At 36.3% G+C, this 12,458-nt stretch overlaps 1 protein-coding gene across 4 annotated transcripts in view; it reads left to right on the top strand.

The window, feature by feature from the left end:
• Nucleotides 1-12,458, top strand: part of ARMH4 (armadillo like helical domain containing 4) — a 200,317-nt gene that overhangs the window by 64,489 nt on the left and 123,370 nt on the right. For all 4 annotated transcript variants that reach the window (XM_078335032.1, XM_009006090.5, XM_054239979.2 and 1 more), the window contains exons 3-4: nucleotides 4,396-4,647; nucleotides 6,000-6,209. In XM_078335032.1, coding sequence (XP_078191158.1) covers nucleotides 4,396-4,647; nucleotides 6,000-6,209 — 462 coding nt within the window. The remainder of the gene's footprint in view (nucleotides 1-4,395; nucleotides 4,648-5,999; nucleotides 6,210-12,458) is intronic.

The raw sequence follows: 12,458 nt of genomic DNA, 5'->3' as shown, positions 1-12,458 counted from the left end.
TTTAAATTGCAATTTAGAAATAGGTTGACATTTTAATGAAAAGCAGGCCAGGTCTGGTGGCTCATGCCTGTAATCCCAGCATTTTGGGAGGCTGAGGTGGGAGGATTGCTTGAGCCCAGGAGTTTGAGACTAGCCTGGGTGATATAGTGAGATCTATTCTCTAAAGAAAGAATAAAAAGATGAAATTAAAAAAATAAAGAAATATACAAATACATTATCTATTTTATGTAAAGATTATACCCAATTCCTGTAATCTCAGCACTTTGGAGGCTGAGGCAGGCAGATCACTTGAGGTCAGAAGTTTGAGACAAGCCTGGCCAACATGGTAAAACCCTGTCTCTACTAAAAATACAAAATTAGCTAGGTGTGGTGGTGCACACCTGTAATCCTAGCTACTGGGGAAGCTGAGGCAGTAGAATCGCTTGACGCTGGGAGGCAAAGGTTGCAGTGAGCTGAGATGTGCCACTACACTCTAGCCTGGGCAACAAGAAAAAAACTCCCTCTCAAAAAAAAAGAAATAATTACACCCAAATATAAACCCTGCCTATAGACCAGTGGTCTTCAACTGGGGACAGTTTTATTTTGCTTTCCCCTTTGCCCAGGGGACATTTAGCAATGTTTGGAGGCATTTTTAGTTGTTAGAACTGAGGGGTGCTACTAGCATCTAGTGGGTAGAGGCCAGGGATATTGCTAAATATCTTAGAATACATAGGAGAGTCCCCAAGAACAAATAATTATTCTAGCCAACATGCTAAAAGCTGTGAGGTTAAGAACCTCCTATACTGTTATTTTTATTTTACACTAATATTTTTTAAACATTTTACTATGAAAATATATAAATATATAAGAAAATGTGAAAGAATTAGCTATATGTTTAAACTGTAATAAAAAATGTTGAATAGTTATATACACATAGTTGTAAAATATGCTAACGTCCCTTATATTTCTTACAAAAAAAAAACTTTAGGTAAGTACTGTAGTTGTCTCATAGTATTAACCATATGAATTTGATTTTCTAATTTTGTTTTCCTAAAAAGAAAACATTTAGAAACAAGTGGGGTGTGTGTGGCGGGGGGGCAGGAGAGATAAATTATCTGCTTGCTTGGTTCTGCATTTTCTACTTTCTTTTAACCTTAACATTTGTGAATATTATAAGCTGGAAAGCCTTCTATTTGCTGTTGATGGATAATGATTTTCTTTTATTATGGGCAGTTGGACAGACAACATTGGGAAGGAAAAGCTTAGTGTAATGTATACATGCTCATTTCAAATTGTTTTGGAAGATGTACAACGCATTGCTTCAGCCAAGTAGCCCAATTAACGGAAAATATCGAACCAGTAATACGTTTTATAAGGTGTTATTGAGATTGAATTAAATGATGAAAGATCACTTGATAAATGACAAAAATTGAATTTTACCTGTCTAATTCATTTTTATTTAAAGACTGAAAGACCTAGTTTGCTGTTAAGTTTTCACAGAAGCTTCCATAACTTGTCTTGTAAGTTGGTTTTTACATGGAGTTGGGTTCACATGACCATGAAAACCTTAGATATGACTGAATAACAAGTTTACTTCAGTTCTTCATAGAACTTTTAGTTTTGGGCATTAAGTTGTATAGCCCCAGATTGTTCATTACGCAATTGAATCCATGATTCTTATGTACTAGACTTGTATTAGCTTCTACTAATACTGCCTAAGAAGTAAAATGGAATTGGTAATTTCCTGATTATTTTGGTTTTTGAATATGGTACTTAGTCATAATTGCCTCAGCAAACTAATCCCTTAACAGGCCACTTCTTTTTATTCCTAGCACATAGCACTATTCCTGGTACAGAGTAGGTACTTAATAAATATCTGTTCATTGGATTAACAAATGAAGATAGAGAACCATTCAGATGGGAGTTATCCAGTGTGATTGCCCAGCTTATCTAAATCAATCAAATGACTTCTTGACCTTGAGATCCACCGGCCTCAGCCTCCCAAAGTGCTGGGATTACAGGCTTGAGCCACCGTGCCCAGCCATAATCAAATGACTTCTAAATGTTCTTTGTACCAAGAATACCAAGAAGAACAGTCAGATTATTCCTTTTGCTTTACTTTTTTTTTTGTCCCACAGAGTTAAAAGGAATGGGAAAGATTTCAGTTATTGACAGCAGTTGTTATAGAATAGCCAAAATGTTTCACTACTTGTTTTCAGGTGATCATAAGTATTTTTCTGAAGTAAACAACTCAAATGCTCATCATTTAGAGTCCAGAGACCACGTAGGACATTATCTTTTTCAGAATACGCAATAATGTCTTGTTGTGTTTGGATATTAGCTACAGATGAATATGTTGAGATTATAGCCAGTCCTTTGAGTCAGTTAGCTGCTTCAACTGAAGGTCAGGTTTTAAAAATAATCTAAAATAATCTATAATTATTTTTTTCTCCTACATGAAGTAGGAAGAATGAGAGATGTTGGGAAAATTTAAAGGTTATTTAAATATTTTTTATTACTATTTCTAGTTCTCACTTTTCTTTCTCTAACAGCAGTTATTTATTCAAGATACTATGCATTTTGACGTTTCTTGCTATTTCATAAAACTGCAGACAGAGCCTGTATATTTATTTTTGCATATGTGTTCTCAAAAGTGTTCATTATGCTTTCAAACATGAAGGCAATTTAGAAAACACCCACTGCTTAAAATGGTAGAACTATCTGTTATTGCGTTCCTGTGGTAAACAGAGCATTGTCCTATGTGCTAGAGGTGCAGAAGGACCATGAATCCTGGCTCTCAAGGGATTTACAGTAATATTGGAGAAAGGAAAAAAGAGAAAAAACTCAAACAATGGTATAGAGTACAAATATGAAACTCATGTAAGAACCTTACCCTAACTCACGTTTGTCCTATAACCAGATATATCAATCCATCAAATGTAAAAATCTCTTCAATTCAAAAGGAAAAATAGTGTAAACTGGATGAGTACCAAGAAAAGGAACTGCTTATAGTGAAAAACAAATAGACATTATTTTAAAGCAAATACATTGTTTTCAAGGCAACATTTTTTAAAGTAATAGGATATGCCATAATGTCATTAATAAAAACTTAGAGAAATGTTTTTTAAGCTATCCCTAGAATTTTTTCATTGTGTGACTTACTGAGCTTGCTAAATACTTTGTATGTAGAACTAATATTTAAAAAGAGAGACAATAAGGTCTTCTAGAAATTATATTTTTAGTAGTTGTTCAGTACAGTGTTTGAAATTTCTAGCATAAGAAGAGGGCAAATCTTGACTTATAAGTAGTCTGTAGAAGGCAAAACATTTATATGATCTGAAGAGAAACCAGAGTATAATTATAAATAGTCTTTAATACTGTATTTGAGGGAATTATAATGTTGTGAAGAAAGTGGATGTATGACAGATCGTGTCATACCCTACCGTTCTATTCATTTCCTTTTCTGACCTAAAAGCAAATGTACATCTTCTACAGAGGCATCTCCAAGTTGTTCCTTGATCATAGTTAGCACAGTGGTTAAGACTGCCGGCTATGTGACCAAAGGCGGGCTCCTTAGCTTTTCTAAACCTAAGTTCTGTAAAGTGGAGTAATAATAGCTGATTTTTTATTGAATACTTACCAAATACTAGGTGTTTTACCTGTGTTATCGAATTTAATCTTTGTAGGAACTCTATGAGATAGATACTATTATTATCTCCATTTTATAGCCAAGGAAACTCAAGGCTAACATATGCGAAAATAATTGGTTTATGATCACACAGCTAGAAAGTGACTAAGTAAGGCAGGTTGGCTCTAGAGCCTGCATTCTTGACCTCTGTGATATTGCTTCCATGGAATGGTATTAGTACCTATTTTTCCATAGTACATATAGGAGGATGCATGAGATACTGTATCCATGCACTTAGCATGGTGTTTATGGCACATCATAGAAACTCAATTAGTTATTGTAATTATTGCTTCTTTATTTTAAAATGCTAGCTTCTCTTGACCCTCCAGAAATGCAAATGTGATAATTAATGTATTGTATACAAATGTTTCTGAGAAGTTTTGAGTGTAACTTAGTTCTGTATAACTTAGTTTCTTAACAAACTGATTATCTTGACATTCAAACATATGCCTGAAAGGGAGCTCAGCCATTGATCTTCCTACTTTGTTTGAGATTTCATTTGAGTTTTTTACATGAGCTTCTTTATCTCTGTTGCAGACTGATTCACAACTACTGAAAGCAGTGACAGAGAAAACATTTATTTACTGTCATTTTATTTCTGAGTTCTCTCTTTGCTTTTCCTGTTCCTGAAATAACATCTGCTCCCTGCCCCCCAGTTTATTAATTATATTGTGATGTTTAAAAAAATAGGGATTTGGTCTATTTTAAAATGTTTTCCCCCCTTTAAGACATCATCACTCAAGAAATGACAACAGCTGTTCAAGAGCCGGATGCCACCTTATCCGTGGTGACGCAAGAGGAGGTTGCTCCCCTCGAGCTTATCAGAGACAGTGGCAAGACTGAGGAAGAAAAAGAGGACCTCTCTCCTGGGTCTGATGTTTCTGGTGTTACTCAGCTATCAAGAAGATGGCAGCCTCTGGCCACTACAATTTCAACTACAGTCGTTCCTTGGTTTTTTGAAGTTACTCCCACTGTGGAAGGTCTGTAAGGGAGGAAATTAGACTCTGTTTTGGGGGTGGATCTCTTCTGTAAGTGGACAAGAAACAGAATGAATGAGGCAGCTGGCATTGCCACCAACACACACACACACACACACACACACACACACATACACACACCCTTATTTGGAAAGGTGTGTGAATTCTGTCTTGTTTGAAGAGGTGTGGCATAGCCTTAAAAGAACAAGGATTTAGTTTGTAAGTAAGGTCTCCTGGTGGCTCACCTCTGGATCCTCAAAGCCCAGATTCTCTGAGAATGCTCTTGCTGTTTGGTAACTCTTCTGCTAGGAGCCAGGGGGTTGAGGTGAAAGCAGCATGGAACTGAATTTGAATTGCAACTTTAGCTTTCAATAATATTGTGGCCTCAAGTCAAGTTTTTTAATGTCTGTAAGCTTTGGTTTGTTCATTTCTAAATAATGCCTATCTGTTGTATAGGTTATTTTAAGAATTTAAAATAATGCCTAAAAAGTGTTTTCTACATAGGAGGCCCTCAAATGCTCTGATCTCTTAAAGGCAGTGAAGTTTTCAATCTGTGTGAAAGCTACTACTGTTCTGTAGTCTCTGGACTTGGGAATTCCTGGGGCTGCATTTGGCTGCTTTTAAGTTGAGCACATTCCAGACCCAGATCTTACTCTAAGACTTGAGTTTGAGAAAGACACTTGGTCTTTCAAAAGTAGTCTTTGAAATATATTTTACTATATATTAAAAAATATTTTACCTTTGACAATACATTATATAAAATCTTGCAATATCCATAATATCGTCAGTAGAGTAAATGGGAGATTAAAATTTAACAAGGTTCTGATTTGAGATAATACATTTTCCTGGGAGATAATACATTTTCCTGAGAGTCTTTGCTTTGGGGAGTTGGATTAATGCAATATGGGAAAGGAGAGCTGACCCAAGGGCCAAACTTACTGTATTATATGATATTGGTTTAATCATTTCTTGCTTAAAAAGTGAAAGCACAGATTGGGCATGGTGGCTCATGCCTGTAATCCCAGCACTTTGGAAGGCCAAGGCTGGCAGATCACCTGAGGTCGGGAGTTTGAGAGCAGCCTGACCAACATGGAGAAATCCTGTCTCTACTAAAATACAAAATTAGCTAGGCATGGTGGCACATGCCTATAATCCCAGCTACTCAGGAGGCTGAGGCAGGAGAATTGCTTGAACCCAGGAGGCAGAGGTTGTGGTGAGCCGAGATCACACCATTGCACTCCAGCCTGGGCAACAAGAACAAAACCCTGTCTCGAAAAAAAAAAAAAGAAAGTACATGCTTACATTTGTCTTAATGATTATCTTGTGGGTCAAGTCCTATCTGTTGTGTTTGGCAGAACAAGTGGACACAGTCACAGGGACAAATGAGGAGTTCACACCAGTTCTGGGATCTCCAGTGACACCCCCTGGAATAATGGTGGGGGAACCCAGCATTTTCCCTGCACTTCCTGCTTCTGAGACGTCCTCCGAGGGAAGAACTGTTGTTCCATCTATTACTCGAGTTAATACAGCTGCCTCATATGGCCTGGACCAACTTGAATCTGAAGGTATCCATGTTTTGAAGGGGACCTTTTCAAGGACTGGTTGAGTGAGTCACTGAGCACATGGTTTTGAGAAAGAATGAAGTAGAAGTATATTCAATCTGCAGTATAGAACAGAGGTCAGTAAGCTACAGCTGTGCCAAATCTGGCCTGCCATTTGTTTTTGAATGGCCTGTAAGCTAAGAATAGTTTTTACATTTTGAAATGATTGAAAAGGAGTCAAAGAAGAATATTTTGTGATATAGAAAAGTTATAAAAATTCAAATTTCAGTGTTCAGAAATAAAGCTATATTGGAACACAGCCATACTAATTCATTTACATATATATGTGGCTACTTTTGTGCCATAACAGCAGACTTAAGAAGCTGTGACAAAGGCTCAGTGGCCCACAAAGACTGAAATATTTATGATACGACCCTTTGTAGAACAAGTTTGCTGACTCTGCTGTGTATCTGTGGTTCTCAACTATAGTTGACCATTGGAATTACCTTGGAGAGCTTTTGAAACATCCCAGTGTCTGAGTTGCTCTCCCACTGATTTAGATTAAGAGGGTGGAGGGTGGAATCTGGCATCAGCATTTTAAAAGACTGTCTTAGATGATTTCAGTATTCAAGCTGGATTGAGAATACTAGGTTAAAATGGAGACATTGAGTTTCCCCACCAGATTTTCTTGGTTGCAAGTTTTAATGCGGATTATATTTTAATAGTATTGCCCTGGTTATTAATGCTGTTAATGTTGTTAATTCTCCCTTGGAAACATCTCTGGTTTAGTCTGTGTCACTGTTTGGAGATGGGCAGTCTCCAAACAGTATTTCCCAAGACATTGGCTTTGAGCATGTAAAAGAAACTTGGGGCATGGCTGCCTATCAACAAGTAAGAAGACTAGAAATATGACCCATAGTCCCTTAATTAATCAGCATTTTGGCAGGTGAATAGTTCCTGGCTGGAGGTACAAAATGTCCACGGATTTATAGTGCAGAATTTCTTCAACTAATCTGGAACACTGATAAGCTTTTAGGCGCTCAATTAGGTATGTGTTTGATGCAGTAAAAGACATAGGATGTACTACTATATACTATTATTTTGTTTTGTCTACAGCAGGGAAGGTGATTGAACTAGGTTTGCTCTTGACTCTATTGCAGACTTTCTGGGTAACACCGGTTGGCTGCTGCAGAGAAACATGACATTTTAGGAGCAGTGTGGAGAATTCCACAGTAGAAGGCTGGTTTAAGAAATAGTTCAAAGTCGGCTTAGAGGCTAACAGCTCTTGCACTCCACATGAAGATAAATATCGCATGGCTTTGAGTTTAGTGTCTTATATTTACCGTCTGCTCTCCATCTGGAAAAAGCAGGTTTCCCCAAATTAACCTGAGTTAGACAGCTTTACCCAGCAGAGGAAAAAAAATTTGTGAATAATCCATACTTGTGAAACTGCAGTAATTTTCTAAATTTAGGAGATGATGGCAGTTGTATTGAAATATATTAGAATTTTTCTGACACACCTAAGATGTCCTGGAGTTTTAGTTCTCTTTTTCTACACAATTCAATTTTCGCTATTTTTTGATTATTTTTTTTTAGTTTTTGATCTAAATTATGATCCTTGTCATGAGTTACAAAGAAAGATTTCTGGTCAAAAGATATTCCTTTTGCTACATTGTTAGACTTAAGATTTTGAATGAGCACATTTTTACTCCTAAATGCCAAGGAGTACGACTTATGCTTAATTAGTCTATGTTAATAGCACTATTGTTAGTTTTATGATGGTGCATCTAGTCCTCCAAAAACTGAATTGACTGCCCTCACTTAAACAAATCAATCTACTAGACTCCTGGATGTATTGGAGGCCTTCATTTTCAATGCATGTTTTCCCATCTTACCCAGGAATATAAATGCAGCTTGAAGCTTTGGGTGAAACATTTTAATTCTACCATAATTCTTATGCCTAGAGGCAGAGAATTTTTTTCTTATCTAGAACACTGTATTACTTATGCCAAGTTATCAGCCTTTCTTGTTTTAGTCTCTGTGATGTATTTATATGTTATTTTAATATCTTCCTTTTCACTAGGAGGCAGGAGCATTTCTCTGCTGAGAAATTGAGAAATGAGGTACTTTTCTCAGTGGGATATGGAAAGGGACAGACACCAAAGAAGAGCAAACCTTTATGGAAATTTCTGAATCCATGGCTCTGTTTATCCTTTAAGAGATAACTAATAGCCCAAATCAGTCTAAAAATGATGTCTACTTACACCCTGTCTTCTGCCCTGCTCCTCACATCTCTATAACGTGATGACTGAGAGTGGGTATGAGTTTTCAAGGGCTGTCATAACTAAGTACCACAAAATGGGTGGCTTAAAACAACAGAAATTTATTCTCATGCAGTCTGGAGCCTGCAAGTTGGAAGTTAAGGTATAGGCAGGGCTCTGTTCTCTCTAAAGCCTCTAGGAGAGGAACCCCAGGGTTTCCTTGGCTTGAGGCAGCATGACTCCAGTCTATTCACATAGCCCTCTGTGTCTGTGTGCTCAAATTTCCCTTGGTTTATGAGAACACCAGTGATTGGATTAGGTCCCATCCTAATGACCTCATCTTAATTACATATGCTGAGACCCTATTTCCAAATATAGTTTCATTCACTGGTACTACCGGTCAGGACTTAACATACCATTTTGGGGGACACAATTCAACAAGTAAAAGGTCTGCTTCTGAAGAGTTTGCCAGCTGGCTGTGAAGACAGACATGCCGTCTGAGTGATGTGAATTGGTAGAGTAAGGGAAGTTTTGGTGTGTTTTCTAAAAGCCTGCCTTGATAAGTACATGCCACCTTGTGCATATTTCAGTGTTTTTTATCTTGTCAGCAAAAATGCAGTTTGATATTTGAAGGGACAATGGTTTATTTTTCACCTTGCCTGATACATGTGACTTCTATGTATGACTTTTTTTTTTTTAGTGAATAAATATTCTCAGAATATTAATGAAGACATTATACTCATTTCAGGCATAACTCTACCAGAGTTGTAGTCAGCATCTTTGAAATACAAACATAACAAAAATATTCTAACTTTTTATTCAAATAGGATAACGACAAATTTTATACACATTTTGTAACTGCATAAATTAATTTTTGGACATAATCTCTGTATAGGTTGATTTTCTTCTCTTGTTGAATATGCGTGTCTTTCCTGCTCCAAAATGCCAACTTAAAATTTCTGATTACTCTTGAAAACATACTTGGAATGTATTTGGGTTAACTTTTTAAAATATTTTAATACTAATATTTCTTACCTACTTAAAGAAGTCCCACTTTATGTATATTAGAAATCTATCTATCTGAAGAAATCTACTTACTCTAAATAAATCTAACTATTATTTTATTCTTGGAAATTAATCTGTGCTCTAAAGTGGTAACAGTAATTCTGTAGAATGGAAGGTTGTTGCTTTGGCGGTGTCTTTCATCTGGAGAACTTGAATTCTTGATCTGATTGGTCTTATTTAATATTTTCTGTGAGCATACATGTTGAGTATAATCCCATGTTATCATCTCAAGCCTATATTAGTCTGTTCTCATGCTGCTAACAAAGACATACCTGAGACTGGGTAATTTATAAAGGAAAGAGGTTCCTTTATAAATATGGCTGGGGAGGCCTCACAATCATGGCGGAAGGCAAAGGAGGAGCAAATCACGTCTGACATGACAGCAGGCAAGAAAGCTTGTGTAGGGGAACTGCCCTTTATAAAACCATCAGATCTCTTGAGACTTATTCACTGTCATGAGAACAGCATGGGAAAGACCCGTCCCCACAATTCAGTTACCTCCCACCGGGTCCCTCTCATGACATGTGGGGATTATGGGAGCTACAATTCAAGATGAAATTTGGGTGGGGACACAGCCAAACCATATCAAATCCCCATTTCCTCATTTGTCTCAAAAGGCCCACTTATTACAGGCCTTATGAAACAAACTCATAGTAATTGACTTGCTGGAGAATTACATTTAACATAGAGATTTTTAATTCTCAATATTCACTGGAGAAGCTATGTTTAACTTTTGTTAATAACTTAATTTTTAAAAATACAAGACCAAATATATTTTTTAACTACAGATTTTTTCTTTTCTGACAGTTTTTCCTTGCTTTTCTAAGACGGTTTTATCTGTCTTTATATTTCGTTTTTAAATTATTGTGTTTTTGATATTTTTTCCCCAGCCAGACAGCATACATGGGGCAGCATAATAACAGCTGTTAATATATTGTCACTCATTGTTTAATCTCTTTTAGAGACATCCATTTTCCTGACTTTTTGTGTGCACGTGTACTTGCGTGTGTATATGTGTATTCAATATCATAGTTGTTTCTTGCAGTCCTCAGATAACACTTCCAGTATTTATTTGCAGTGTCTCTTAATTTCCTCTGTTGAAGAGATAGTGGTGTTTTCTCTTTCCTTATCTGGGGTCACTAGTTCTGTCCCCTTCCAGGGTCTTCTTTACTGATAATGAGAATTTCAGGAGAAAGTCATTTCTGAAAAGTGTGCCTTCATTCATGTGATTGAATGATATTCTTGGCAGCATGGTGGCTTCATACTGAAGTCACACTCTTTGTCTCTTTCTTGTATTGTCAATCAGAAACAAATTGGGAAATACATTGTTTAAGTAGCATTAGGGAGAAGTTTTAAAGATACTTTTCTTTAAAGCTCCACTGAGGATACTTAAGAGCTCATGTAACTTTTATAGAAGTGTCTGCTTTTTACCTGCACTTTAATTCACAAAATCAATTGTTTTGCCCTCCTAGTAATTACTCATTTTCAGACTATTTTCTTATTATTTCTCAATTCTCATAAGAAAATTCTCAATTCTCAACTTAGAAGGCAGCTAGAAGAGATAGATGAGAAAGAGTATTCAAAATCCCTTCAGGATGCCATATTTATAAAAACCAAGTTTGAGTCATTTTCCTTTGGTTGCTGCTGTGTGGAAGTCATGTTAAAGATCGAGAAGAATGTGATAGGCTTGAACTGTCTCCTGCTCCTTGTGATTCTGTAGTTTGATATTATGAATGTTCAGTCTGTGTTAAGAATGAGCACAAGTATTGAATTTTGTTCTGGGAAATGCTTTGGATTTTGATTTAATTTTGCTTCAATGACAGAGCCAATTATCTGATATGCAGTGGGGATGATGTGGAAAAGAGTATTCCATGGAATATGCCCTTTATTTGATTTTAATGATGAACTAAATGCTGAGTCTTCTTTCCCTAGATGCCTGTTCTGTTGAATGGGAATTAAATAATAATAATAATAATTTTATAACTATTAACATGAACACATGAAACATCTAATACTTATTGCCAAAAATATTAGGGAAGGATGAGGTTTTCTTTTCTTGTGTTCATTTTGTGTCATTTTAAGTGCCTTATGTGACAGATTGTGAAATACAGAGTTGCTGGTGATTTCAGTTATCAATTGCCTCTTATGGTAAGTTATTTTGTTGTCTTGTCCTGAAATGATCATGTTTTCTTTGTCATTTATAACAGAGCTCTATTCCTAAGTACCTGCATGCTCTGTGGAGCAGAACATCCATTACATAGCACTCAAAATGGTCATCATGTTTGCTAATAATGCTCACACAGCCTGTGGTACTTCAAAAATATTTAAAATCAATATTGTGAGGTATTGCCATAAAGCCGTGTTCGCAAATTCTGCTGTTGAAGAAAGATAACCGACATTTACTCTAATTTTTCTGATATGCTTTCCTGCCACGGGGAATTCATTTATTGATATAACTGCAATTAAGTAAACCTTGTAGAGTTGGTTCCTCTCATCTGGTGTGTGTGTGTGTGTGTGTGTGTATACCTTTTATTGCTTAGTACTGCTTAGTATGCTTACCTTAGACACTCAAAAAATTTTACAGAATGGCTCATGATGAAAGGATTTAGCTTTGTACATATTTAGTGGTTTTATTTACTCTTTCATTTATATGTGCATTGAACAAATATTTATTTGGCTATTCAGATGATACCAACAATAACTGGGGGTGGATCTTGCTCTTAAGGGAGCACAAGTGCTAGTAGAACAGTAAGACAGATACATACAGAACAGAAATGCAACACACAAGTGAGGACTAAACTCTGATTTTTTAATCTTGCCTGAATTCCTAAGGAATCTGGAGTCATGCCCTACAAATGATAAATTCTCATCAGATGTTTTTTTAAATTTAACCCCATATATCGTGACTTACTTTCCAAACTGACTCTGGCATAACATTATGATATAA

Source organism: Callithrix jacchus, chromosome 8 (genome assembly GCF_049354715.1).
Source record: "Callithrix jacchus isolate 240 chromosome 8, calJac240_pri, whole genome shotgun sequence".
Taxonomy (NCBI): Eukaryota; Metazoa; Chordata; class Mammalia; order Primates; family Cebidae; genus Callithrix; species Callithrix jacchus.
Note: the sequence above shows the minus strand (reverse complement) of the source record. Positions and strands in the feature narration are given on the sequence as shown.